General features: G+C 40.8%; 2 protein-coding genes across 5 annotated transcripts in view; one reads left to right on the forward strand and one right to left on the reverse strand.

Moving 5' to 3' along the window:
* Window positions 1–2,741, forward strand: part of HACD3 (3-hydroxyacyl-CoA dehydratase 3) — a 49,585-nt gene extending 46,844 nt beyond the window's left edge. Inside the window, exon 11 of the mRNA XM_003267106.3 lies at window positions 682–2,741. Coding sequence (XP_003267154.1) covers window positions 682–758 — 77 coding nt within the window. The 3' untranslated portion in view covers window positions 759–2,741. The remainder of the gene's footprint in view (window positions 1–681) is intronic.
* Window positions 2,742–3,165: 424 nt separating this feature from the next.
* Window positions 3,166–27,133, reverse strand: part of INTS14 (integrator complex subunit 14) — a 33,884-nt gene continuing 9,916 nt past the window's right edge. For 2 of the 4 annotated variants that reach the window (XM_030814585.1, XM_030814584.1), the window contains exons 4-12: window positions 25,607–25,762; window positions 24,701–24,819; window positions 23,553–23,695; window positions 20,960–21,052; window positions 18,647–18,791; window positions 16,808–16,941; window positions 9,385–9,503; window positions 6,629–6,694; window positions 3,733–4,365 (exon numbers count right to left, since the gene is read on the reverse strand). In XM_030814585.1, the coding sequence (XP_030670445.1) occupies window positions 4,114–4,365; window positions 6,629–6,694; window positions 9,385–9,503; window positions 16,808–16,941; window positions 18,647–18,791; window positions 20,960–21,052; window positions 23,553–23,695; window positions 24,701–24,819; window positions 25,607–25,762 (1,227 nt within the window). In that variant the 3' untranslated portion in view covers window positions 3,733–4,113. Of the gene's footprint in view, window positions 3,208–3,521; window positions 4,366–6,628; window positions 6,695–9,384; window positions 9,504–16,807; window positions 16,942–18,646; window positions 18,792–20,959; window positions 21,053–23,552; window positions 23,696–24,700; window positions 24,820–25,606; window positions 25,763–27,133 lie in introns of those variants that run through there. The other 2 variants (XR_004030545.1, XM_030814586.1) reach the window with 2 other exon arrangements.

The raw sequence follows: 27,133 nt of genomic DNA on the forward strand, positions 1-27,133 counted from the left end.
GTATTGATATTTGCAACTTAACATTGAAGTGCATAAAAAATGAGATGGCTGGAGGGATAGATGAATAGGGATGTGATACAGCCAATATAGTAAAAAGCAGTAAGTCTAGGTGTTCACTGTACAATGATTTAATCTTTTGCGTGTTTGAAAATTTTATAAGGGAAAAAAATGTTTTAAACCCACTGGGAGGCTGGGTGTGGTGGCTTACGCCTGTAATCCCAGTACTTTGGGAGGCCAAGCTGGGCAGATCATTTGAGGTCAGGAGTTTGAGACTAGCCTGACCAACATGGTGAAACCCCACCTCTACTAAAAATACAAAAAATTAGCCAGGCATGGTATTGGATGCCTGTAATCCCAGCTACTCAGGAGGCTGAGGCAGGAGGATTGCTTGAACCCGGGAGGTGGGGGTTGCAGTGAGCTGAGATCGTGCCACTGCACTCCAGCCTGGGCGACAGAATGAGACCCTGTCGCAAAAAATAAATAAATAAACCCACTGGGGAAAAATTGCTTTGTGTCTATTGTGTTGTTAATTTGTTCTAAGTTGTATTCCTTCCTGAGCCGCTACAATAAGCTTTTTGCTGTGGGCTATGACAGACAGCTAGATACTGTCCCTGCCACAAGAGCTTCTGGTTATAAATAGACAAAGATTCTAATTTCTAATTGGCCTCTTTTCTTTTTCAGGTTTATACATAAATTTTCGTCACCTTTATAAACAGCGCAGACGGCGCTATGGACAGAAAAAGAAAAAGATCCACTAAAAAGAAAGATTTAGATGGCTTGCCAGTTTGAGCCTAATCTGATTCTTACAGTTTTACCTTCTTGTACCGATGTAAAAGTTTTTTTAATGTTAAATGATTAAATTCTCAGTGAGGCTATCTTTCTTTTCCCCAGTAACATTCCTGAATTTACTGTTACCTTATTGTAGTACTTGCATGACATGGATTCCTGATATCTGATGAGAGGTTCATTCTTGTGTATTCAGTTAATGACACCAAAAGGCTCAGCTCACCCCAACCCTATCTCATGTTCAGTCTGTCTAATACATGCCAGAGATATTTTTTTCAAAAAGTGCTTTATCCCTACAATGTACTGACAGTTCTTACAGTTGAGATTTGTTCTTTTCAGCCATTGCTTGTGAAAAAAAGCAAGACTATGTCACTCTATAGAAGGCTGTTAAAGTGACTCAGGCAGGAATTAATTATTCTGTACCTAAGGGGTTACTTGTTTAGTGGGATGGCATTGACTTTTTGAAAATCAAGTAGACTGAGTCATTGATAAAACATTTCTAAGAGTGGGGCTAAAGAACATGTTTTACATCTGATATCTTTTGGCCTAACAACATCTATTATAGTGCTCAGCAGTGTGGGCACTGAAGAGGCACAGAATGCTTTGAAAGAAACTAATCAGAATCTTGGAACATCATGATCATGCCATTCTTAAGTAAATCAACTATTTTCAACACTGAAGAAAAATGAAACATTATTTAGAAAACAATGAGATTACAAGTTCCAAACTCAGCCAGGAATGTGGCTCACACCTGTAATCCCAGCACTTTGGGACACCTAGGTGGGAGCATCGCTTGAAGCCAGGAGTTCAAGACCAGCCTGGGCAACATAGTGAGACCCCTGTCTACAAAAAATAAAAAAATTAGCTGGGTGTGGTGGCACACACCTGTTGTCCCAGCTACTCAAGAAGCTGAGATGGTAGGATCCCAAGCTCAGGAGTTCAAAGCTGCAGTGAGCCGAGATTGTGCCACTGCACTGCAGCCGGGGTGACAGTGCAAGACCCTGTCTCAAACCAAACCAAACCACACACACACACACACACACACACAGAGACACACACACCACACACACACACACGAGGTCCAAACGGTAGCAGGGATCCAAAGGGAACATAGTATGTAGATCAAACTGGCAGTAACATAGTGTCCAGCCTTTGACAAACTAGAAACATTAGAGTAGGCCAAACACACCTCCAAACTGTCTGTCAGGCTGTGCACAAACAAAAAATGGCAGCCTTCCATCTCCTGCACTGGCTGAGTCCATTTACTTGTGTACTTGTTCTAGTGAGTGGTGGGACTGTACATTTTTGAATAGACCTCAAAAATACTTCATTCTGCTGCTGTTCAGTTGGCTTTTTAAACCTGTCTGCAGTAGGACACTGAAAAAAGCAAGAACTTTGGGGTGAACACCTGCTGATCCTTTAACAAGGATTTCTGGCAGGAAACACAAAAAGGAGAACTGAAAATTTAGACATACAGTTGGCCATTGTAAAAAACATCAGTTTCCTCTTATACATTCCAAGTAAACCAAGTAAAATAAGTGTTGGAGTAACACTTGCATAAAATAATTTAAGGAGTGATAGCTCTTTCTGTTCTGCCATTCCCAACATTCCTGGGGGAAAGGAGACTCAATGAGTTAATACTATTTCACTGAGCCCAAGATGGAAACTTGGTTTGACCTAAAACATCTGATTAATATAGGCTAGCTGATTTCTTAAAAATTCATTGCACTGAAGGATATTTTGCATGTCTGTAACACCTGTCAATACTTGTTTGTATTGATTTCTGATACTCTTGCAGCTGACTACGTGTAATTGGGCAGATCAGCTTTGCAGTAGATTATGCTGCATCCTCATGGCAAAATTCTGTATTCTTAGTGATTGTTACAAACCCCTTTATTGCTGTCTGAGAAAGTGAAAGATTGTGTATTTCTATTAAAACATTTACAATCAAAATTCTAATGACTGTGCTTAAAGATAATTTAGTCTAATAGTTTTCTGTTAGTGATAAAGTCCTTTGTTCAGGCAAAATATTATGTAGCAGTTCAGCATGTTAAACCAAAAACAGTTGCTCTGGTTGAAGCCTGAGAGTTACATGGAAGGTGGTGCAAATGAAAAACACTGATGATGCAGACAAAGCCTTGAGAAGTTGCCCAAAGTCATAAAGCTAGCTGATAAATTGGAACCATAATTAACTTTGGAATCGGTGATCTGTCAGGATTATCTAGCCAGAACCTTGCTTAGGCAATGAGGCCTAATCAGTGTCAGAAATAAGGAAACCTCATGATTTATGAATCTATACCACTTAGAAAGTTGTTGAAATTATATTAAAGTGGTAAGACAGACCAAAAGCAAAGGACCCTTAGTTTCATAGTGAAACCATTTTCTAGAAAATCAAATATTTTATTTTCATTTAAAAAAAACCTTGAAGCCGGGCGCGGTGGCTCACGCCTGTAATCCCAGCACTTTGGGAGGCTGAGGCGGGCGGATCACGAGGTCAGGAGATCGAGACCACCCTAGCTAACATGGTGAAACCCCGTCTCCACTAAAAATGCAAAAAATTAGCCAGGCGTGGTGGCGGGCGCCTGTAGTCCCAGCTACTTGGGAGGCTGAGGCAGGAGAATGGCGTGAACCCCGGGAGGCAGAGCCTGCAGTGAGCTGAGATCATGCCACTGCACTCCAACCTGGGCAACAGCGAGACTCTGTCTCAAAAAAAAAAAAAAAAAAAAAAAAAAAACCTTGAAGAAATAGGACTCATTTTACACATTAATGGTTGCTCTTTAAAAGTTAGAATCTCAAGAGATACCAAAAGCACCTAAGAGTTACCACATTTTGCCCAAGTTCTAAGGAAAGTTCTGAAACTTAGTGGTGGTGTTTCAGCACTTAGTGTCAGCAAGCTCCAGAAAGTCTGAGTTGCTCATTCCATGAACAGAAGCTTGAAAATGCCCTTACAGTTGAGATATAAACGAGAGAAGAGGCGAAGCTTTCAGGAAGTCAGAGAGCCCTTGCCGGTCAGGTTTCTTGAGGAAGGCAGGGGTGTTCTATGCTCATCAGTCATTCAAGCTTCTCAGGAAATGTGCCCATCATGGGAACAGCAGCTATCTTCCAAGCTTAAAAATTATGAATCCCAGGAAGTTAAAGCCCAACCAGCCAACCACCTTCACATCCTTCTCATACTAGTAGAGTCATTCAAAACAGCAAGTGGTGCTTCTGAGGCAGCCTCAGGAAGGTCTTTGGGTGGCTATTCTAGAGGTGAACATACTGGAAAGGTTTTTACCTAAATCATTTTCAGTTGAAATGAAAAAAGAAGGAAAGCTCCAAAAGTCAGTTTCAAATTCTTTCAGTGCTGCTCCCAGAGAAGTCCGTGTGCAAAGGTGTGATGTTCTGGTCATAAGCGGCGTACTCAGAGGTGCCGGTACTGGCCAGCTTGAGCTGTTGGGCAGCATGGGTCAGCTGGAATGCAGCATCAGGGTGGGCTGTGTCAGGCAGCAGTGTGCATTCCCTTTCCAGCATGTCAGCCACCCCTTTCAGCAGGTCCAGGAAACCAAAGGCTAGAGCGGCCTTTCGCAAACGGTTCAGCTCCTGAAACAAGACAGAAAATCACCAATGCTCCTGAAATGTGTTCTCAACACATACTTTCTAAGTGCTCAGCTTAGAATAAGTTCTTTAGGGAGCAATTTTATATGAGAACAAATGTTTATTTAGGGATGCCAGTAACAAGAATGTGATGGTTTTACTGGGAAGTGGTTCCTCTGCAGGTGACGAGAAGCTGGCTAAGGAAGACAGTGAGCTGAATGAAACAATGTCATCATCACAGTTAATGAGCATTTATGCCACATGTGGTAAGTCAGCACTTTGCATCCATCATTTCATTACTCCTAACTTTAAGGAGGAGTACTTTTCCCCTGTTATTTAGGTATGGAAAAGACTTGCCTTTAATCTGAAAAGGCTCTTAACCCTCTGATGCCACTGTGGTGGGGCCTCAGGCTAAGACAATAAACAGGCTCAGAGGAGGCCCTGGAGGAGTCAGAGTGGAAAGACCAACAAAAAGAAAGGCTGGTTAGTGATAGAAGCAGAGAAATATGAAGTGCCCCAACAACCCCTTAGTGGAGTGGTCTGGGCAAGTTGTATAGCCTCTCTGGGTCTCAAAGGCCTCATTTATAAAATGAGGAGAATAACCCCTTCCTTATCCACTGCAGAGGCTGAAGCACTTTCCCTAGGCCTTTTTGAGCTCTAATATGTAGAATTATATAAAACCAGAAAACAGAAATGGGCTCTCTGACCATCTTTCTACTATCATCTGTTAAAAAAAGTGGAAAGTTAAGAAGTAGGCCAAACAAGTGTGTCATCATGAGTAAATAGCTGATGACTGTAGGAAGCTCTGCAGGGAGATGGACTGTGTGGATTATGGTCTTCAGTTAGGGAGGGGCCTGGCTGGCTGAGAAGCTCTCCAGTTGAACTCTGATTAAAGCTGTTTTATTTCACCAGCTTACTACATAATTAGGTTTGAAGACAACAGTGACATAAAGGTAATGAGATAACACCCAGACAAAGTAGCATGTATCTTCTCCGGTTAAGATGCTAGCCTGAGGCTGGCTGTGTATTTTAGAATTAGAAAGCTAAGACACAAATGACATACTTTATGCTGCACTTAATTCCAGCCAAACACCAGAACAATAGGGGAGAATCAAGGAGCAAACCTAGATGTTCCCCACTCTACCCCACCCCCTGTAACTTAACATTTTCTTCACCAATGGTTCTGGATTAGCTACATATGATTCTGCAAGGCCATCTCCTCTGCAATTCATAAATGTGTAATGTTAGATATCATTCCTAGAAGCAGAGTCTCTGGTGCAGTAAGAATGTTCTGGGGTGGCCAGGTGCGGTGGCTCACACTTGAAATCCCAGCACTTTGGGAGGCCGAGGCGGGGGGATCACCTGAGGTCAGGAGTTTGAGACCAGCCTGGCCAACATAGCGAAACCCCATCTCTACTAAAAATACAAAAATTAGGCCGGGAACGGTGGCTCACGCCTGTAATCCCAGCACTTTGGGAGGCTGAGGTCGGCGGATTACCTGTGGTCAGGAGTTCAAGACTAGCCTGGCCAACATGGTGAAACCCCGTCTCTACTAAAAATACAAAAATTAGCCGGACATGGTGGCACACACCTGTAATCCCAGCTGCTTGGGAGGCTGAGGCAGGAGAATTGTTTGAGCCCGGGAGGCGGAGGTTGCAGTGAGCTGAGATCGTGCTACTGCACTCCAGCCTGGCTGACAGAGTGAGACTGTCTCAAAAACAAACAAAAAAAATTAGCTGGGCATGGTGGCACGTGCCTGTAGTACTAGCTACTCAGGAGGCTGAGGCAGGAGAATCACTTGAACCCGTAAGGCAGAGGTTGCAGTGACCCAAGATTACATCACGGTGCTCCAGCCTGGGCAACAGAGTGCGACTCTGTCTCAAAAAAAAAAAAGAATGTTCTGGGCAATTCCCCATCCAGGAAGCCACATACATTGGTTGCCTGGGGTTGGCCTGGATACCCATATAGGAGTGATGAGGAGAGTTCAGGGCTATGACCCACAGGTCCTCTCAGCTGCTTCCATCAGTCATTCATTCACAGCAGCCCCAACACAGAAAAACCTTCCGCCTGTACAGAATTAGGCCATTTAAATTCTTCCAATTCTTGGATTTTAGGGAAGGAACAGACCTATCACTTTTACTGAGTTTATTTGAAAAAACTGAAGCCCAAGTCATACATCTCTAATCCCTGCCCATATTCACACTGCCATCTCACAGTTTTACTATTGTGAACCATATATTTTGGGCACATCCTCTTCTGTCTGTCTCACCTTATAGAATGTCTGTGTTTTTTCAGGTAGTTTCCTTGCATTTCTTAAAATCTTCTGTACATCTGTCTATTAAGGGTAAAAAAAAAATCCAACATTAGAATTCTGTGGTAAAAAAGGGAAATAATATAAAATAAGGGATCTAAATGTTTAAAGAAATGAAAATGAGAAGACAGCTACAATGTCAAGATGAGGATCCCTTCTGAGTTAATGTCAGTTCAACATTAGTAAAGCACTCCCTCCTTCAAAAGGCTTGATCGTAAAATAAATCCCCCGACAGAAACGAACTTGCCTCATAAAAATGTACCCACTAATCTATTGCCAGAGACTTTTTTGCAAAGACCATTCAATGGGGAAAAAATAGTCTTTTCAACATTTGGTGCTGAGACAACTGGATATCCACATGCAAAAGAATAAAGTTGGACCCTTACATCATACCATATACAAAAAATTAACTCAAAATGGATCAGAGACTTACATGTAAAAGCTAAAACTATAAAACTCTTAGAAAAAAACAGGGGCGAGGTGCAGTGGTGTGCTCCTGTAATCCCAGCTACTCAGGAGGATTGCTTGAGGCCAGAAGTTTGAGACCAGCCTGGGCAATGTAGTGAGATGTGTTTCTCAAAAGAAAAAGAAAAAGAAGAAGAAAAAGAAAAATAGCTGGTAAATCTTCATGACTTTGGATTTGGCAATGATCTCTTAGTTAAGACAGCAAAAAGCACAAACAACAAAAGCAAAAAACAAAATTTGACTTCTTCAAAACCAAAAACTTTTGTGTATCAAAGGACACTATAAAGAGAGTGAAAAGATAACTCACAAAATGGGAGAAGATATTTGCAAATCATATATCTGCTAAGGATCATAATAACCAGAATATATAAAAAACCCAACAACAAAAAGACAAACCCAATTAAAAAATGGACAGAGAACTTGAGTATATACTTCTCCAAATAATATACACAAATGGCCAATAAGCACAGGAAAAGATGCACATTACTAGTCATTAAGGAAACGCAAAAACACAGACATACCACTTCACACCTACTATGATATATGATAATAATAATAAAAGGAAAACAACGAGTATTGGTAGGAACGTGGAGAAACTAGAACACTTATACACTGCTAGCAGGAATGTAAAATGGTGTGGCTGCTGTGAGAGAGTGTGGCAATTCCTCAATAAGTTAAACAGAATGCTGTCTGACCCAGCAATCCCATTCTCATTAAAATATATACCCAAGAGTATTGAAAACAAATGTTCAGACCAAAACTTATACATGAATGTTCATAACAGCATTATCCACAATAGCCAAAAGGTAACCCTAATGTCCATCAACTGAGGGATAATCAAAATGTGACATATACATATAGACATATGGAATATTAGCCATAAAAAGGAACGAAGTACTGATACATACTACAACATGAATAAACCTTGAAAACATCATGCTAAGTATAAGAAGTCAAACATAAAAGGCCACAAATGGTATGATTCTGTTTACATGAAATATCTAGAATAGGTAAGTCCACAGAGACAGAAAGAAAATCAGTGGTTGCCAGGGCCTGGAAGAAGGAATGTGGAGTGACTTTCCTAATGGGCACAGAGTTTCCTTTTGGAGTGATTAAAATGTTCTGGAACTAGAGAATGGTGATGGTACATTGTGAATGTACTAAATGGGACTGAATTGTGTACTTTAAAATGGTTGAAGGTACATTTTATATATATTTTACCAGAATAAGAAAAATAAACCCAAGATAGTAGTCAAAATTCAAACAAAAAAAATTTAAAAAATAATTTAAGAAAAGCTCAGCTTTAACTGGTGGTGAAAGTGGTTCTAATATCCCTCTGACAAGGAAGTACTGGGGTCAGGGACATCAGGAAAATAGAAGACCCTGATTTTCCAACAAAGAGGCCCCTGACACGTTAGCCTTGGCAGGATATGGTTCAGTCTCCATGGAAACGGGGCTCAGAGACTGTGCAGTCAACAGAAACTACTTTTGTTGTCCAAGTGGCCTGACTGTCTCTTCTCATTTGGTTTAGGTTGAACTTACTGGAGGAACAAATGTAAATAAAGGTGCTCAAAGGAGAAAAAAGTTTCAGTAAGTGATTTTTAAAAACAGGTATAAATGACTTTTTGCTGAGGAAAGGAGAAATGTTCCTGAATACCTTGCCTGAAAGCATCATTCCTTGATAATCATATTATCATAGCTTCCTATGAAAGTGTTTTTGTGAAATGTAATGCTATGGCTTGAGTTCTACTGAAGGGATGGAAGAAACACAGTTATGAGGACTTTTACATATTTTCCAAAACTGTTGTTAAAGACAATACCCATCATGTTATTCAATGCCTCATCATATAAAAAATTTCACTCTAAAATGCAATGCCAGGAAAATATGTCTCTCTAGACAAACTGACAAATTTCCTTTCTTCAGACGAGAACAACTGACCTTGCTAACAGGAAGCTCAGAGCCAAAATGCTCACGTAAAGTTATTATTTTGCCTTGGGTTCCTGGCACAATTGTCTTCCTTCTTCCTCCTTCCTCTAGGATTCTTATTGCTCTAAATTTTGTAAAAAATGATTTTGCTATATACATGTTTTACTGTAGGGCATCTCAAATCCCTTTTGGAAATAATGACAAACATTAGAAGTAAATGAATTACTAAGTATCAAAAGAAAAGAAAATCAAATAAAATGCCTGCCTGCCTACCCAAATGCCTCCTGTCCCCAGTGGAAAGCAACATAAATGGTAATGTTACCTGCAGGCCGCTAGGTTTGATCCAGACAGTCACATTCTGGGCATAACTGCGTTTGTTTTTGGGCTGCAGGGGGAATGGGCTCTTATTGTCATCCTCGCCATAAGGGTTTTCTTTAGCATCTTAAAAGAAAAGACATTCTTGAAATGACATCTGGCAAAACACAATCAGTTACATTTCCAATTAGACTAGAAGCTCTTTGAATCACTCAATCTTTGATATCCTTTCACTTTGTTAATTAAGAAAATCCATTAACTTCAGTCAGGTTGGAGAACCTGTTCTTAATAGAAAGCCACTGATGTAGGAGGCCCATTTAAGTGAAAAACAGCTTAATGTTTTTAAAGAAACAAGCTTCACTTATCTGATTTATAAATTAAGGTCAAAGGATAAAACAAATACATATTTAAAAATATATATATATACACATACACATAGACACACACATATATACTGCAATTCTATATAGTCTAACCCAGTGCTCTCCAACTGAACTTTCTGTATGATGGAAATGTTCTACATCTGTGCTGTCTAATGTGGTAGCTACTAACTACTGTGCACTTGCCCTGTGGCTAGTGTGACTGAGAAACTGAATTTCAAATTGTATTTAATTTTAATTAAATTTAATGTCGCCAGTAGCTATTGGATTAGACAGCACAGGTCTAGGCATTAAAATAATTAAAAAGGAAAACTATATATAGCCAAATTAAGGTAAAGGGCAAGACAAGAAATACTTTTATTGGTGAAGCATACCCCAATATGGCTTATTAGTTTATTGCTTCCAAAAATGTAAAGCCACATTGGTTTTATAGCTACATGAACAAACAGGGTTTGTCTCTGTACCTGCTTCCTGAGTCTATGAAACTGCCACAAACTTATAAAACACGCATACTTCTAATGGTGTATTTGGATCTTTATTATTATTACCACCTTCTGGTGTAGACAGAGCAGGAGTCATTTTCCTACAAGTTCAGAGAACTTAAATCTCTTGCCCAAACATTCGTGTTGAAAAATGTAATTAAGGCCGGGCACGGTGGCTCATGCTCGTAATCCCAGCACTTTGGGAGGCCAAGGTGGGCGGATCACGGGGTCAGGTGATCGAGACCACGGTGAAACCCCGTCTCTACTAAAAATACAAAAAAATTAGCTGGGCGTGGTGGCGGGCGCCTGTAGTCCCAGCTACTTGGAGAGGCTGAGGCAGGAGAACGGCGTGAACCCGGGAGGCGGAGCTTGCAGTGAGCCAAGATTGCGCCACTGCACTCCAGCCTGGCCGACAGAGCGAGACTCCGTCTCAAAAAAAAAAAAAAGAAAAATGTAATTAGACCAGTCTGTCTAACTGAGCCAGACATTCTCTATCCCTGATTTGGTCATTAATTGAAACACCTTGATACTGGACCAACACTTCCTTTGTCAACCCTCCTTAGCCCTGACTCCTCCATAAAATACTGGCCCAACTCTCCAGATGTATTTCCATTAATATTTGTCAATATATAAACCTTCTGAGTCAGGCTAAGGTCCTACAAGTCCTTTCCCACACAACAGTTCTTTTCCAACTTTCCTGCTATTTCTATTACTCCCCACTGTCTAGAATGCTCTCCCTTCTCATTCACTCATCTACTCATTCACTTATTCATTCATTATCTATAGTAAGACCCCACTACGTAGCAAGCACTGTGCCAGGAATTGTGCCTAGAGAAGATACTTTTCAGCCGCAAGGAACTTACAGAATAAATAATATTTATTAAATTCCAACTATGTGCCAGATACTTTACATATTCAACTTCTCTCTTTACAGCAACTCTAGAGCAAAGATGTTACTAGTCCCATTAAAGATGAGGAAACTAAGGCACAGAGAGGTTGGACTAATACAAGGTTTCGCAGTGACTCAGTTGGGCCTGCTTCCAAAGCCAACACTTTTTCCACCATTCAACACTGCTGTTCCTTACCTATCCAAACTTACCTACCTATATTCCAAGTCCAGATCCTATCTTATCCCTTCCATGAAATTGTTTCAAGTTTTTCTGGCAGATAATGGTTTTTGTAGACCCTTTTATCCCCTAGCACTTAGTATCAGTACCAAACATTTCAACATCTAACCAGAGCCTATTTTGTACTGTCATTAGTTGTCTGGAGCCTATATGTGGTAACTAACTGGCTTAGGAGACAGGAAATATTACATTTATGAAAGAAGAAATCAAAAAAAGATAGTATAAACAAAAAATAAAAGTTATAAGATAAATTTGAAGATACAGAAGACAGAACAAAAATTTTTAAAATGGGAAAATGGGCAGAAAGATAGAAAATTACAAACACAAATCACAAATATATGTTCCAGAAAAGGAGAACAGAGAATACAGAAAGAGGAAATCAAAGAAATAATTGATCTTCCCAGTACTGAAGAACATGAATTGCCAGATGGAAAGGGTCCACTGAGTGCCTAGCAAAATGAATGAAGAGACCAACATGTTCTGAAATTCAGAATACCAGGGATACAAAGAAGATCACCAAGGAATATGGAGAAAATACAATTCAGGGTCAAAGGTGTTTGAGTCACCATGACGCTAACTTTCTGTAGCAACACTGGACTCCAGAAGAGACAACAGAGTAATGCTTCAAAACTCTGAGGGAAAATGACTTCCAACTTAGAACTCAATTCCCAACCAAACTATCATTAAATATAAAGAATGAAATAAACATATATATATTTTCAAAATGTACAGGATTTCAAAATATTTACTTCCCATGTACCCTTTTTTTCAGGAGGAGTTATGAACAGGAGATCCACAGGAGAGATGTAAAGGGGAGACTCAGGACGACACCTATGCAACAGGTCTGGGAAATAACCATACCATTTATGAAGCAAGAGGATAGGAGATGACACTAAGAAAGAAAAGGAAACTGATAAAATACCTGAAGAATGTATTTTACTTAGGGAGGAATTAGTTATATAGAAAATAAGCAAAGAAAAAAAATAACTGGGACTGAGCTAGGGGACAAAAAGTTGCAAAACAAAGGAAATACAAATTGGTGTAGCTTAGTTGTAAATAACATTTACATCATCTAACAACGACTGAATACTGATTTAACCAAAAAGAACATTATAACTATATTGGGAGGATAGTAGGAGGGAAAATGTGCATCTTGTGTAGGTGGGTGGGAGATGGCGGTGTTAATAGAGCTAAATATTCATCCTTTAAAAAGTAAAAAAATGGTATCTAAAATGGGGGAAAAGGGCTGGGTGTGGTGGCTCACGCCTGTAATCCCAACAGTCTGGGAGGCTAAAGTGGAGGATTGCTTTAGCCCAGGAGTTTGAGATCAGCCTTGGCAACATAATGAGACCTTGTCTCTGTAAAAGAATCAAAAAAATTAGCCAGGCATGGTGGCATGCACCCGTGGTCCCAGCCACATGGGAGGTTGAGGTGGGAGGATCACCCGAGAGGTCAAGGCTGCAGTGAGCCAAGACTGTGTGCCACTGCACTTCAGCCTGGGTGACAGAGTGAGACCCTGTCTCAAAAAATAAATAAAAAGTAATAAGACAGGAGGCCGGGCACAGTGGCTCATGCCTGTAATCCCAGCACTTTGGGAGGTCAAGAAGGGCGGATCACTTGAGGTCAGGAGTTTGAGACCAGACTGGCGAACATGGTGAAACCCCGTACCTACTAAAAATACAAAAATCAGCCAAGCGTGGTGGTGGGCACCTGTAGTTCCAGCTACTGGGGAGGCTGAGGCACGAGAATTGCTTGAATACAGGAGGCAGAGGTTGTAGTGAGCTGAGATCATGCCACTACACTCCAGCCTGGGCAACAGAGCAAGACTCCATCTCAAAATAAATAAATAATAATAATAATAAAATGGGGGAACCCCTGACAGAAATAGGGACATACCTATATTATTTAGAAATGTAAATAAGGCTGGGCACAGTGGCTTACGCCTGTAATCCCAGCACTTGGGGAGGCCGAGGCAGGAGGATTACTTGAGGTCAGGAGTTTGAGACCAGCCTGACCAACAACATGATGAAACCCTGTCTCTACTAAAAATACAATTAGGCGGGCATGGTGGCTTGCGCCTGTAGTCACAGCTATTAGGGAGGCAGAGGCAGAAGAACTGCTTGAACCTGGGAGGTGAAGGTTGCAGTGAACCAAGACTGCACCACTGCACTCCAGCCTGGGCGATGGAGTGAGATGTCTCAATTAAAAAAAAAAAAAAAAGAAATATAAATAAATACCAAAAGAAACGAATAAGTTTTAAAAAGTAGTTGTCTCTAGGAACAGAATTGGGAGTAAGAGGGATTGGTACAAACAATAGTGCTATTTTGCATGTTTTGCTCAACAACCCTCTGAGGTAGGTTTTATTATTAATTGTTATTTGTTATCATAATTCCAATTCCAAGACTGCTGTGAGAGTTAAATGAGACGGTATGCTCACTGTGTCCAGCACAGTGCCTGGCACAAAGTTAAGTTCATTATAATATTAGCTATTATTATCCACACTGAAAAGCAGAACAGATCCAGGAGGAAAAAACAACATGAACACAGGGCAGAGTGAACAGCAGTTCAACTGGAATAAAGAACAACTGTAACAAGCCAAGTGTTGCTATGTTGGAAGCCAGATCAGAAAGGAGTCTGAATGCTACTACTATCTTAGATTATAGATAGGCATCTTTGGTGAAAACCATCACAATAGTCTAGTCAGAGGTTGGCAAACTTTTTCTGTGAGGGCCAGACAGGTTGGAGTGCAGCGACGTAATCAGGGCTCACTGCAGCCTCTGCTTCCTGGGCTCAAGTGATCCTTCCACCTCAGCCCCCTGAGTAACTGGGACCACAGGTGCACGCCACCACGCCCGGCTAATTTTTGTATTTTTGGTAGAGATAGGGTTTCACCATGTTGGCCAGGCTGGTCTCAAACTCCTGGACTCAAGTGATCCACCTGCCCTGGCCTCCCAAAGTACTGGGATTACAGACAAGAGCCAACACGCCTGGCTGAATATTTATCATTTCTTTGTGTTGTGAAAATTCAAAATCCTCTCTTCTAGCTGTTTGAAAATATACACTAAATTATTGTGAGCAATATTCACGCTACAATGCTATAGAGCACTGAACTTATTCCTCTCTAACAGCTGTAACTTTGTATCTGTTACCTCTCCCTATTCTCCTCTCCTCACTACCCTTCCCAACCTCTAATGACCATGATTCTAGATTCTACTCTCTACTTCCATGAGCTCATTTTTTTTCAGCTTCCATATATGAGTGAGAACATGTGGTATTTATTCCAAGTTTATTTTTGTACACAAAAACTCAAAATTTGTGAACCACTGCCCTGAGCAATCTCCCTCATTCTCACCATTTTAACTATTTGTGATAGGCTTACAACCTAAAATTTTATCTCCAACTCTGCCCTCTCTACTAAACTTCAGACTTCTACAGAATTGTCTCTAGGCACCTCCACCTATATCTCATAGGCATGAACTCAACATAAACAAAATATGTTCTCCCCAAATTTACTCTTCTCTCTCTATTATCTATTTCAACTAATAGTACTACCTTTCTTTTTTTTTTTTTTTTTTTTTTTTTGAGACAGAGTCTCGCTCTGTCGCCCAGGCTAGAGTGCAGTGGCGCAATCTCGGCTCACTGCAAGCTCCGCCTCCCGGGTTCACGCCATTCTCCTGCCTCAGCCTCTCCGAGTAGCTGGGACTACAGGCGCCCGCCACCGTGCCCGGCTAATTTTTTGTATTTTTAGTAGAGACGGGGTTTCACCGTGGTCTCGATCTCCTGACCTCGTGATCCGCCCGCCTCGGCCTCCCAAAGTGCTGGGATTACAAGTGTGAGCCACCGCGCCCGGCCAATAGTACTACCTTTCACCCTGCAGCCCAGGTCAGAAACCTGGGGTCATTTTTAACACTTCTCTTTCCTTTATTTTCATATCCAAACGTTATTGATTCTACCTCCTAAATACATTTTACCCCCAGCTATTGCCACGGTCTGGCTCTCATCTTCACATTTCCAGGACTAACACAGTAACTTTCAGCCACAGGTCCTTGCCTTTGCAAATCCACACTCAACAGAGATATCTTTCTAAATACAAATTTATCTCTCACTTGGATTATGGCCATATTGTACAACTACAGGGGGCACCAGCCCCTAAAATATAGTTTCCTAACTGGTATCCCCGTTCTCACTGTAGCCAGAAGGATCTGATCATATTACTCCTCTTCAGTGGCTTCCCAGTATCTGCAAGATAAATTCCTGGTTCTTCACATTTCAGACAAGGCCTGCTCCACTCTAGCTACTACCAATCTCCAATCTACCATCTGCCCCCCCCACACCCACTCTCACATTTTGTGCCGCACTTCCTTTTCTTTCTGTATGTGTTCTGTTTGCCCAGGATGCCCTTTCTTCCCTTCATTAGCTCAGCAAGTTCCTCCTTTTCTTCAAAACTCAACTAGGGTATTTCTCCTCTGTGAAGATTCTCCTGAGTCCTCTAGGCAGAGCTCATCATCATCTCCTCCACGCTAACTCTGATTTGTGCCAGTCTATGATCATTCCACTTTCCATTAGACTTTGAACAACTCCAGCTAACTCTTTTATCCCTTAGGCCTGGCACAGAATAGGTTGCTTGGTAAATGTTCCTGAAAGTGAAATGGGCCCAGATGAGTCAAAGATGACTCTACAGTTGGAACCTGAGTAGCGAGTGGCACAAATGACTTAATCAAGAGGAGGAAAATCAGAAGGAGGAATAGTTTGAGGAGAAAGGGGTGCGGGACCATAGGTCTGTAACAAACAGCTAAGCTTGAGACTGTGACAGAATATCCAGGTGTAGAGATCCAACTAGGAACTGGAAATATGATATGCAAATTCCAGGGAGAGATCAGGTGAGACTAGAGTTATAGATTTGGGAAATGTGAAGTTATTACAGCTGATAAAATAACCAAGGGAGAAGAATAACCAAAAAGAAGAAGGCAAAGAACAACATGTTGGAAACCATGAGGCAAGGGGAAGAAAAGACAAAACGAAGAGAGAAAGAAAAGTCTGCCAAAGAAAAAGTCAAATCGGTACCAGAAGCAATGTCAGGAAAGCTACAGAAAAAAAGTTTCAAGAAGAAGGAAAGATTACATTATCTAGGAATGACAGGAAATTACTTGAACTATAGTACACCAAGAAAAAAATTATGGAGATCAGTTTTTCACTCTAAGCCGTTGAAGAGTTTGCATTTACTTAAAGCAATCTAAAGGTTGATTTCTCCTGAGCTGTAAAATTTAGGAGTTCAAACATCAAACTCTCTTCAAGTTTTCCATGTACACATCCAGCATCATCCGAGACCATGGCATACCAGTAAGGGAGATCAGTCAGTTCTCTGACTGCACAGTCAGAGACATTGAACACAGCAGAATGAAAACAAAGTCAAGATAAGTAAAATCTGATCTGGATTATACCTGAAATAGGACCCAACTGTGCCATTTTCCCTAGCCATGGGAGAGGTTCTGGGCCAGGCTCAAAGAGAGACATCATGAGGTTTGATTTCTTCTTGCTGTCAGCTTGGGAGTAGAGCATTCCATGCCATTCAGGACTAGATGGAGAGAAGATGGAAGATCAGAAGAACATCAAGCCTGAGACTGTCAAGTCAAATAAGTCTAGCCTGTATTTTTCTCTTGAGAGACACAGGCTTCAGCTTTGAAATCAGGCACATTACTTTTACCAAAGCCAAATCCTAAACCTTAAAATGCATACTGCTGTCCCCTAATATTTCCATTCTTCTGGGACATTTATTATTATTCAGGTAAAATTATGTGGATATGGAAATCAAAAGCAATCTTGAAAGAGAAAAAAATCACAAAGGGCAGCCAGTAGCTGGAGAGGTGATGAGGAGGGGTAAAGGCTGTGACCTACAGGTCCTGTCACCTGCCTCACTGAGTCACTCACAGCAGCACCAAGAGAAGCTCTTCTACCACAGGGCACAAGGCCATCATCCTGTTATGTAAGAGAGACTCTGTCCCCAGTTTCTCAAAGGGTCCCAGATGATTCTCATATTCAGACCAGTACAAGTAGTTTGGGTGCCAAGAAATATAGCAGACTAATACCTAGGAAGATCTGCATTCCTCTTTTTGGACCAGCTAATTTTAACTGTAGCAGAAATGGAGCCATGCTTCCTTTAATTAATCCTAACTCTTGATCTATACCAGCCAATCCCAGGTAGTGGCCAGAAAATGATCAGTGACCTCCTTTTTTCTAACAATATGTATTACAGAAAGGGAAATAGATGGTTTTGCAGATTTTGAGACTTCAGAAAATGTAAAAGCTAACGGGGTTTCCTCACAGGGAAGGAACACAGCAGAATGATTATGAGTAGGCTCTGGAGTCAGAATACATGGGTAAGAATCATGGCTCTTTCATTACTAGCTGTGTGACCTTGGGCAAGTTCCACAACCTCTCTAAGCCTCAGTCTCCTCATCTATAAAATAGGGATAATGCTGATACCTCCCATGTAGTGTTGTTATGAGGGATTAAATGCGCTAATGTATGTAAAATACCTAGAGGAGTGCCTGGCACATAATAAAATGCTCAATTTTATCAGCATCTTTTTTTTTGTTTGTTTCATTCTATCCCCTCATTTTATAGATGAGGAGCCTGTGAATCCTGCCTAACATCCTAAAGCAAGTTAGTAGCATTGCTATAACCAGAACCCAGGTATTCTAGATAGGGTTAGAAAGAGGAAAATTGCGAAAGGATATAAAGTAAAGGCAATGTAATTAAAAGGCTCACTCCACACTTATTCTAGGGGATGATTAAAAGAGTAATTTAGAAGGTAATAGCAGCTAGGCACTGTGGCTCAGTGCCCGTAATCTCAGCATTTTGGGAGGCCAAGGTGGGAGGATCCTTGAGCCCAGGAGTTCAAGATCAGTCTGGGCAACACAGTGAGACCCCACTTCTATAAATTAAAAAAAAAAAAAAAAAAAATTAGCCAGGCATGGTGGTGCACACCTGGGTCATGGCTACTTGGAAGGCTGAGATGGGAGGATTGCTTGAGCCTGGGAGGTTGAAGCTGCAGTGAACCGTGATCATGCCACTGTACCCCTGGGGGACACAGCAAGACCTCGTCTCAAAAAACAAAACCAAAAAAAAAAAGGAATGTAGTAGCAGGTAGGAAAAGTGTGGCAGGAAAAGGAAAAAGGTGACAAGGACCTTTCTATTTCTTTCAGAAAAGTCTGCAAAATACTTCACTTTGTAAAACGATTTTCCCTTTCATTCAACCAAATGTAAACAAAGTTTCCTACCCTAATTGAACAATCGCTACCATTCCTTCCACTTTTAGGCTACCATGGAGCAGGACACAAAAGTTGGGTATTTTGCCTGCAATCTGATTGGCTGAATTTTCATCTTCATTGTCATCAGTGATGCCAGTACCCACCTCATCACCTTCTGTGAAAAAAAGAGAAAACAGGTCAGACTGAAATTAACTACAAAAACCCCAGACCCCAATTTATAATCTTGGATGTTTCTAGCCTTTAAGGGATAGTGTAGAGTTCTAAGGGAATATTATAACAAGCAGGAAAAACTCATTCCAGTTTTCCAATGTCTACATAAAAGTCAGTTTCCACAGATTATATGAATTCTATTTATATAAAACATCTAGAATAGGCAAATCTATATATAGAGAAAGGATATTAGTGGTTATTTTCGGTAGGGGAAATGGGGGGAGGGGTCTGGGAGTTGATAGTTAAAGGGTACAGGGTTTCTTTTTGGGGTTATAAAAAAGTTCTCAAATTGATTGTGGTGATGGTTGCACAACTCTGTAAATATACTAAAAACCACTTTAAATGGGTGAAGTATACGGTATGTGAATTATATCTCAGTAACGCTTACACACAAAAATCCGTTTTCCACAGTTCCACTAGGATTTTTAGTTAGATGGTATCTGGAAGCTTCAGCCACCCATTTAAACGGAATTAGATACTGAGATGTCAAGTGCATTCATAACCAACAGGCTTAGGGCAGCACATGCATGTGAGTCCCCAAAGGTAAACAATGATTACTCTATAAGCTTTTTGACTGGATTCTCCAGGTTCTCTCACACTCTGCTGACAGATGAATCTTCCTACAATTAACTTCCCTCTAAAAATATCTGTCTGCTCTGTTTTGTTCAAAGACTTTCTAATTCAACAGGAAGAATTTGCCCAGTTTAGCTCGACAATTCAACAGCCCTTACAACATGGCCCTATTCTGCTTTCCCATATTTTTCCTTTTTCTTTCTTTCTTTTTTTTTTTTTTGAGATGGAGTCTCACTCTGTCGCTCAGGCTGGAGTGCAGTGGTGCGATCTCAGCTTACTGCAAACTCCGCCTCCTGGGTTCACGCCATTCTCCTCCCTCAGCCTCCTGAGTAGCTGGGACTACAGGCACCTGCCACCATGTCCGGCTTTTAAAATTTTTTTTATTTTTAGTAGAGATGGGGTTTTACCATGTTAGTCAGGATGGTCTCAATCTCCTGACCTTGTGATCCACCCGCCTTGGCCTCCCAAAGTGCTGGGATTACAGGTGTGAGCCACTGCGCCTGGCCACCTTCCCATATTTTTCTTTTCTCTATTCCCCTATATAAATGGTTTATTTTGCTCAATTTCTTTCTTGGCAAGTATAGTGGCATGCAGAATTCCCCAGGGCCTTAGAAATAAGGGAAATCTGGCTGTTCTCTGAGAATAATAATTATCAACGGTGATTATAAAGTCGTCTGTGGGTATATATCAAGATTCTGTCTGTGAACATGTGATTGGTTATAGAATATCCAATACTCCAACTGAGATAATCTGGGCATAAATGCAATGTGGTCATTACTCAGTATGTGAAAACCTGACTGACTACATATATTTCTTAGAGAAAGCTGATAAATATAAAGTGGATGGTCAGCTTAAAACAGAGAAAAAGATAATTTTAAGGGTAGAACTAGGATTTGAACCTGTAGCCAGTCAGGGACAAGAGCTCCTGCTCTATACCCACCACAGCACAGTGCCACCCTTGAAAAAGACAATTTTAAAGAGCTAGAGTCTAGCATTCTCCAGAGAGATGCTGAATTTGGGGAGATGACTTTACAGTTCCTAAAGATATATGCTGCAGTAAAGAGGACTCACAAGGGCCTGGATTCATCCATTCATTCAACAATATTTACTGAGTTATCTACTATGTGCTGGGCACTAGTAGAACAAAGAACAGATGTGATTTTTCTGTGTATAAAGCTGTATTTGACTTGCACATTTATCAAGTAACCTTCTGATAACTACTTAAGCTTTCTCAGCATGTTACTACTAGGAAAGGCAGAGCCCTGGATGAGGGACTAAGCATTCTCATCTCTAAAGAGGACCTCCGCTGCGAATTCACAAGCCAACACACAATAAATATGTGTAAACACGTTTCTACCATGTAAAGCAGAAATACTTTTTTGATATATTAGGCAATATTCCATTTTCTAAAATCCAATTCTGTAACTATTCCTTTCCCCTAAATTCTGCAAAATGGTCTATCCTACTATTTAAGATTTAAGAATAACTTTAGTTAATAAGATGCTTCAGACGTATCACTGGAATAGGAAAAGAACTCACCTTTGTTAAGTGCTATAGGTAAGACCAGATGTCTGGACAGAACTGGGGGACTTGAAATATCAGCTATATCAATAAATCCCACTATTTCCAAATCTGAAATGAAGGAATCAACATAGAATTAATTCATTCTATGGAAAAGTACATTATTTTCTGTGTATTAGATTTCACAAATGCACTGTTTAGGTTGGGGTTTCAAATATGATGACTGAGAAAGTTATTAGATTTGTCTATGGAGTTGTCTAATAATTTGCATTTTAAGCTGCTCAGGAAATAATGATAACTGTCATTTATTTAATGAGTCTAAGTTATATGACAAAATCAGCTAGATTTTATTTTTATAAGGTTAGGACCCCAGCCAAGGCAAAAACTGAAAGGTCTAATCCCTCTGTGTAGTCAGGGATGTTCAGGTCACCAGGGGGCGTCATAGTCAAACACTTCCACAGCAACTATAATCAGCCTTTGAAGAATAAAGATATTGTATTAAAAACATCTCTCTGAGAAAGAACTGTATTCTCTACAAAACTAGGGTAAGCAGTCTAAATATGACAATGATTTCTCTGCTTTATAGAAGCTGTAGTAAAGACCAAAAGTATTTGTTGAAAACTTAAAATAAATAAAAATAAATGTTGTAACCAAAAGAACTTAAAAATTTCGATTATATAAAAACTTAAAAAACAATACAAATCATAAAGGAGAAAAAGTCACTCATTATTCATAATCAAAGGAAATCTCTATTAATATTTTATTGATGTGCTTTTCAGTCTTTCTTCTAGATTAATACCCATATTTTCAAAAGAATTTTTAAAAATCAGAATCATGGTGAACACCTTATATTTCTTTTTTCTTTTTTTTTTTTTTTTTTTTGAGACGGAGTTTCGCTCTTGTTGCCCAGGCTGGAGTGCAATGGCGCAATTTCAGCTAACTGCAACCTCAGCCTCCCGAGTTCAAGTGACTCTCCTGCCTCAGCCTCCCAGGTAGCTGGGATTACAGACATGTGCCACCATGCCTGGCTAATTTTGTATTTTTAGTAGAAACAGGGTTTCTCCATGTTGGTCAGGCTGCTCTCCCGACCTCAGGTGATCCGTCCGCCTCGGCCTCCCAAACTGCTGGGACTACAGGCGTAAGCCACCATGCCCGACCATATTTCTAATACATTAGGAAGTGTGCTTCTCTGGAGATTTGCTGTCCTTACCTCCCTTAGCTGAGCAATAAATGCAGCTAGATATTTTTCATTTGAGTAGAAAAAGGTCTACTATATTTTAAAGTAGTTTAGCTGCAAGAAAGATCTTCCACTAAGAGTTTATATGGGAAAGAAAAGACCTATTCAAATTTACTCATCGAAAAAGGATGGGAAGGAAGTGGAATCTAACTGTTACGAAGGCAACAAGACTTTTGGTACAGCTTAATATACTGCTGTCTAGTCACAGTAGAAGAGATGGATGCCTTGCTTCCAGATAGCCAGAAGCTAAAGGCACAAAAAGTAAAAAGACTGTTCACAGCCCCTCACTCCAAAACTCCTTAAAAATCTGTATACCTCAAACAATGAGCATTCACTGAACATTTAATTCTAATCATTTATTGACTGAACAATTACCTATTGGGCACCTACTAAGTGTCAGGTACTATGCTGGACATCAAGGCTGTAATGGTGACTGAAACACTGATAATATCCAGCCCTTAAAGGTTTAACATGCACCTAACATTCAAGGAGTCCACCCACCAATAGGAAGCAAGTCTCCTCTCCACTGCTCCTTGCTATTTTTGACTCTTCACTTTGCCAGTCTCAGTTAAGCATAGTATTAGCAACATGAACCAGGTAAAAGCTGTGGTACATCACTTTCTTTCAGTCATAATATAAGCAGCAGGGCTAGAAGAGTACACTGTATCAGATCCAAGAACTCCAAGACCATCTGATTGATTCTCCCTACCTAGCCAATAAGAACTAGAGGAAGACTTCCCAGGGTCACATAGCAAGAGCCATACTGCAAAGTATAGAAGCTAGCCCTTCTTATATGACCTTAATTATGATACTAATTAAGTTCAGTATCTCTATTAAGAATCACCTCAAAGATTTCAATGCTAGTGAATACAGCTATGATTTCCAACTCTAATAATTCGTGGTTATAATTATCTAGGACTGGAGATCAACTGATGACCTTACCATAAAAGACCAATATTCTGCCACCCCTTAGGTAATGAATCTTCCAATCCAAAGTGCTGATGACAACAGCACCCTAGTACAGGTTGAGTATCCCCTATCTGAAAATCTGAAATCCAAAATGCTCCACAATCCGCACCTGTTACACATGCATGAAGCTGACATGAAGCTCAAAGGAAATGCTCACTGGAGCACTTTGGATTTTCAGATTAAGGATGCTCAATCACTAAGTAAAATGCAAATATCCCAAACCCCCAAAAATCTGAAATCTGAAGCACCTCTGGTCCCAAGCATTTTGGGTAAGGAATACTCAACCTGCATCACAATATGTATTTCTTTTCAACCTTCCTAGACAGAGAAGAGAGTAAAAATCACAAGTCAGAAGAAAGTAAGGATAACAGAGAAACTAAGAAAGAAGTTTTTTTTAAAAGTTACCTGTGTTAATGACTTTAGGGATAGGATCAATTTCTTCATCTACAACAAAAGGTTCTGGCCTGGGGAAGACTTGTACATCAGCAGTTAGGTGGCCACACTTGAGAACAGCATGGAAAGGCGTATATGCCAGATCTATCAGTTTTCTAGAATATGATAATAGTTATAGGAAGAGCAATACGATACATATAAAGTTAATTTTTCAGGACACAAGGGTTGGTTTCCCTTCAAGTTGGTTCCAAAACTAAGATCTGACCATCTGTAAAAACAGAACAAAATCTGACATTTTTGGTGAGGAAATTTCAATTCTGAAAAGCCCAAGAGCAAGTTAATCTGAAATTTTGCTGAGTCATTATAAGGAAGTCAGTATCTACAGGCAGTATAGATTTACTTTAAAAAACCATTACTGGCCGGGCGCGGTGGCTCACGCTTGTAATCCCAGCACTTTGGGAGGCCGAGGCGGGCGGATCACGAGGTCAGGAGATCGAGACCACAGTGAAACCCCGTCTCTACTAAAAATACAAAAAATTAGCCGGGCGTGGCGGCGGGCGCCTGTAGTCCCAGCTACTCGGCGAGGCTGAGGCAGGAGAATGGCGTGAACCTGGGAGGCGGAGCTTGCAGTGAGCTGAGGTTGCGCCACTGCACTCCAGCCTGGGCGACAGAGCAAGACTCCGTCTCAAAAAAAAAAACAAAAACACGGCCGGGCGCGGTGGCTCACGCTTGTAATCCCAGCACTTTGGGAGGCCGAGGCGGGCGGATCACGAGGTCAGGAGATCGAAACCACGGTGAAACCCCGTCTCTACTAAAAAAATACAAAAAATTAGCCGGGCGTGGTGGCGGGCGCCTGTAGTCCCAGCTACTCGGCGAGGCTGAGGCAGGAGAATGGCGTGAACCCGGGAGGCGGAGCTTGCAGTGAGCGGAGATCGCGCCACTGCACTCCAGCCTGGGTGACAGAGCAAGACTCCGTCTCATAAAAACGAAAAAAAACAAACAAACAAAAAAAACCATTACTACCCATCACTTTATCTGAAAAATGTACAACTTGGGGAAAATGATATGACACAATTAGGAACAGTAAAACAGTCTTTCTGGATCTCAAATTATAATACTGGATTGCAAAGAAGGCAAAAGAGCTCTAAGCATATACTCACCCAAACATAGACTGGACATTCTTCAAGCACAGGGGGCCATCAATAGTAAAAATCTGCCCTTCACCATTGTTTAAATCTATGAGACGTTCAAGGCATTCCAAGGAATCGGTGCTCTGGAGCTATAAAGCAAAACAGATGACCCTTAAAGTGGCTGGCACAAAATGCCAGATTATTCTCAGCACACCAAGGTCAAAGCCATTACAATAACATAGGCAATAAATAATGGGTGATTTTTTTAACAGCCCGTGTGAGAAGAAAATAACTACAACAGTTTTGACTCAAGGTTACCAAAGAGGAATGTTACGTAAAATGACACAGATAGAGCTATCTCATTCAGGAGTAGTTTTGCAAAGATTCTCAGAGGTGACCACAGTTAGTATTTACACAGCATCTTCCCTCCAAAGTGTTTCTAACATCTTTTGGTGAGAACCATCATTATCTACATTTTACAGAGAGAAAAACTGAGAGGAAAAAAGGTTAAATCACTTTCCCAAATGAATGGGAAAACCAAGAATTTAAGTGTTTAATAAAACATATATCAGAATAATGTTACTTTACTCTTCTGTCAGTCAAAGCACACTCCTGTCAACATTTCTGGTGGAATGGACATAAGAATTCTTATATAAGGGAAATGAATAGCACCAAAAAGAACACCTTGACCCTTTATGCAACCATCAGCAGGATGGATAACTACTCCAGCTATATTCCCCAGATGGGGCAACACTCTGAAATTTCAAAGAACATTTGAGACCCAGAATCTTTTCAAATAAAATGACCAGCCTCAGCTGAAACCAATGGAGTTCAATGCTACAGTATATACAATATAGCACTAGTGGTATATATTGAAAAATAAACTAAGCTGTAAAATATGCCTAATCAAACTAAAAACTTAGCAAAAGGTATTACCTCCTCCAAATTCGCCATGCACATGATATATAACTTAGATGGGAAAGGAAAAGGTAGTGGAAACCTGTTGCTCTCACTTCGTTGATTTTGAGTGGCTAGGGAATGTCGTAGTGACCCTCTACCAATGCCAAGACAGCCGTCTGTCACCAGGACAACCTGTTTGTAAAAAGAGAGAGAGGAGGTTGTACATGAAATTACATATTTAAAGCAGTCCCATTTAGCAATGTTTTCACTGCTAGAAAGGGGCACCAGGGCTGGCTATGGTGGCTCAAGCCTGTATTCCCAGTGCTTTGGGAGGCCAAGGCAGGAGGATTGCTTGAGCCGAGGAGTTTGAGACCAGCCTGGGCAACATAAGGAGATCCCATCTCTAAAAAAAACTTAGAAAAAAAAAATTAGCCACGAGTGGTGGCATGTACCTGTGGTCTCAGCAAGTCAGGAGGCTGAGGTGGGAGGATCACTTGAGCCTGGGAGGTCAAGGCTGCAGTGAGCCGTGGTCACATTACTGTACTCCAGCCTAGGCAACAGAGAGACTCTGTCTTTTTAAAACAAAACAAAACAAAAAAACAGGCCTGAGATGGTGGCTCACACCTGTAATCCCAGCACTTTGGGAGGCCAAGGCAGGCAGATCACTAGAGGCCAGGAGTTCAAGACCAGTCTAGGCAACATGGTGAAACCCTGTCTCTACAAAAAATACAAAAATTAACTGGGCATGGTGGTGCATGCCTGCAGGCCCAGCTACTTGGGAGGCTGAGGTGGGAGGATCACTTGAGCCTGGGAAGTCGAGGCTATAGTGAGTATGCCACTGCAGTCCAGCCTGGGTGACAGAGTGAGACCCTGTTTGGAAAAACAAAATAAACCCTCAACCTGCCCCCGCAAAAGAAAACCAAAAAAAGGCATGAGAAAATTTTGTGAGGTGCTAGAACCCCACTCCACATTATAGGATAAAGAATACTATATCTTAATTGTAGTAGTAGTTATATAGGTGTATACATGTGTCAAAACTCAGTGAACTGTATACTTAAGATCAATGCATTTTACTCTATTTCATCTAATAAAATATTTTTTAAAAGCTTGTTTCTGAACACTTAAAAAAGGACAAAAACATTCATAACCAATTCTTACTTAATTGTATTAAAACTAGAACCCCAACTCTTAGATAAGAAGTCGGTACCTAACATACCAATGTCAAATATGGAATGAAGATTCATTTCACATGTGCTCCTAGGAAGTACCAGCACAGTAGTCTGAACTTTGCCACTTTATTTTCAAAGATGACAAACTCTACGCCTGGTCAACTAAAATGACACCTGGTTAAACTATGTATTTATAAAGGCTATTTAACCAGAAATATATAAGATCTTTAAAATACATTCTTTTTTTTTTTTTTTTGAGACGGAGTCTCGCTCTGTCGCCCAGGCTAGAGTGCAGTGGCGCAATCTCGGCTCACTGCAAGCTCTGCCTCCCGGGTTCATGCCATTCTCCTGCCTCAGCCTCCCGAGTAGCTGGGACTACAGGCGCCTGCCACCG

This window comes from Nomascus leucogenys, chromosome 6 (genome assembly GCF_006542625.1).
Source record: "Nomascus leucogenys isolate Asia chromosome 6, Asia_NLE_v1, whole genome shotgun sequence".
NCBI classification, from domain to species: Eukaryota; Metazoa; Chordata; class Mammalia; order Primates; family Hylobatidae; genus Nomascus; species Nomascus leucogenys.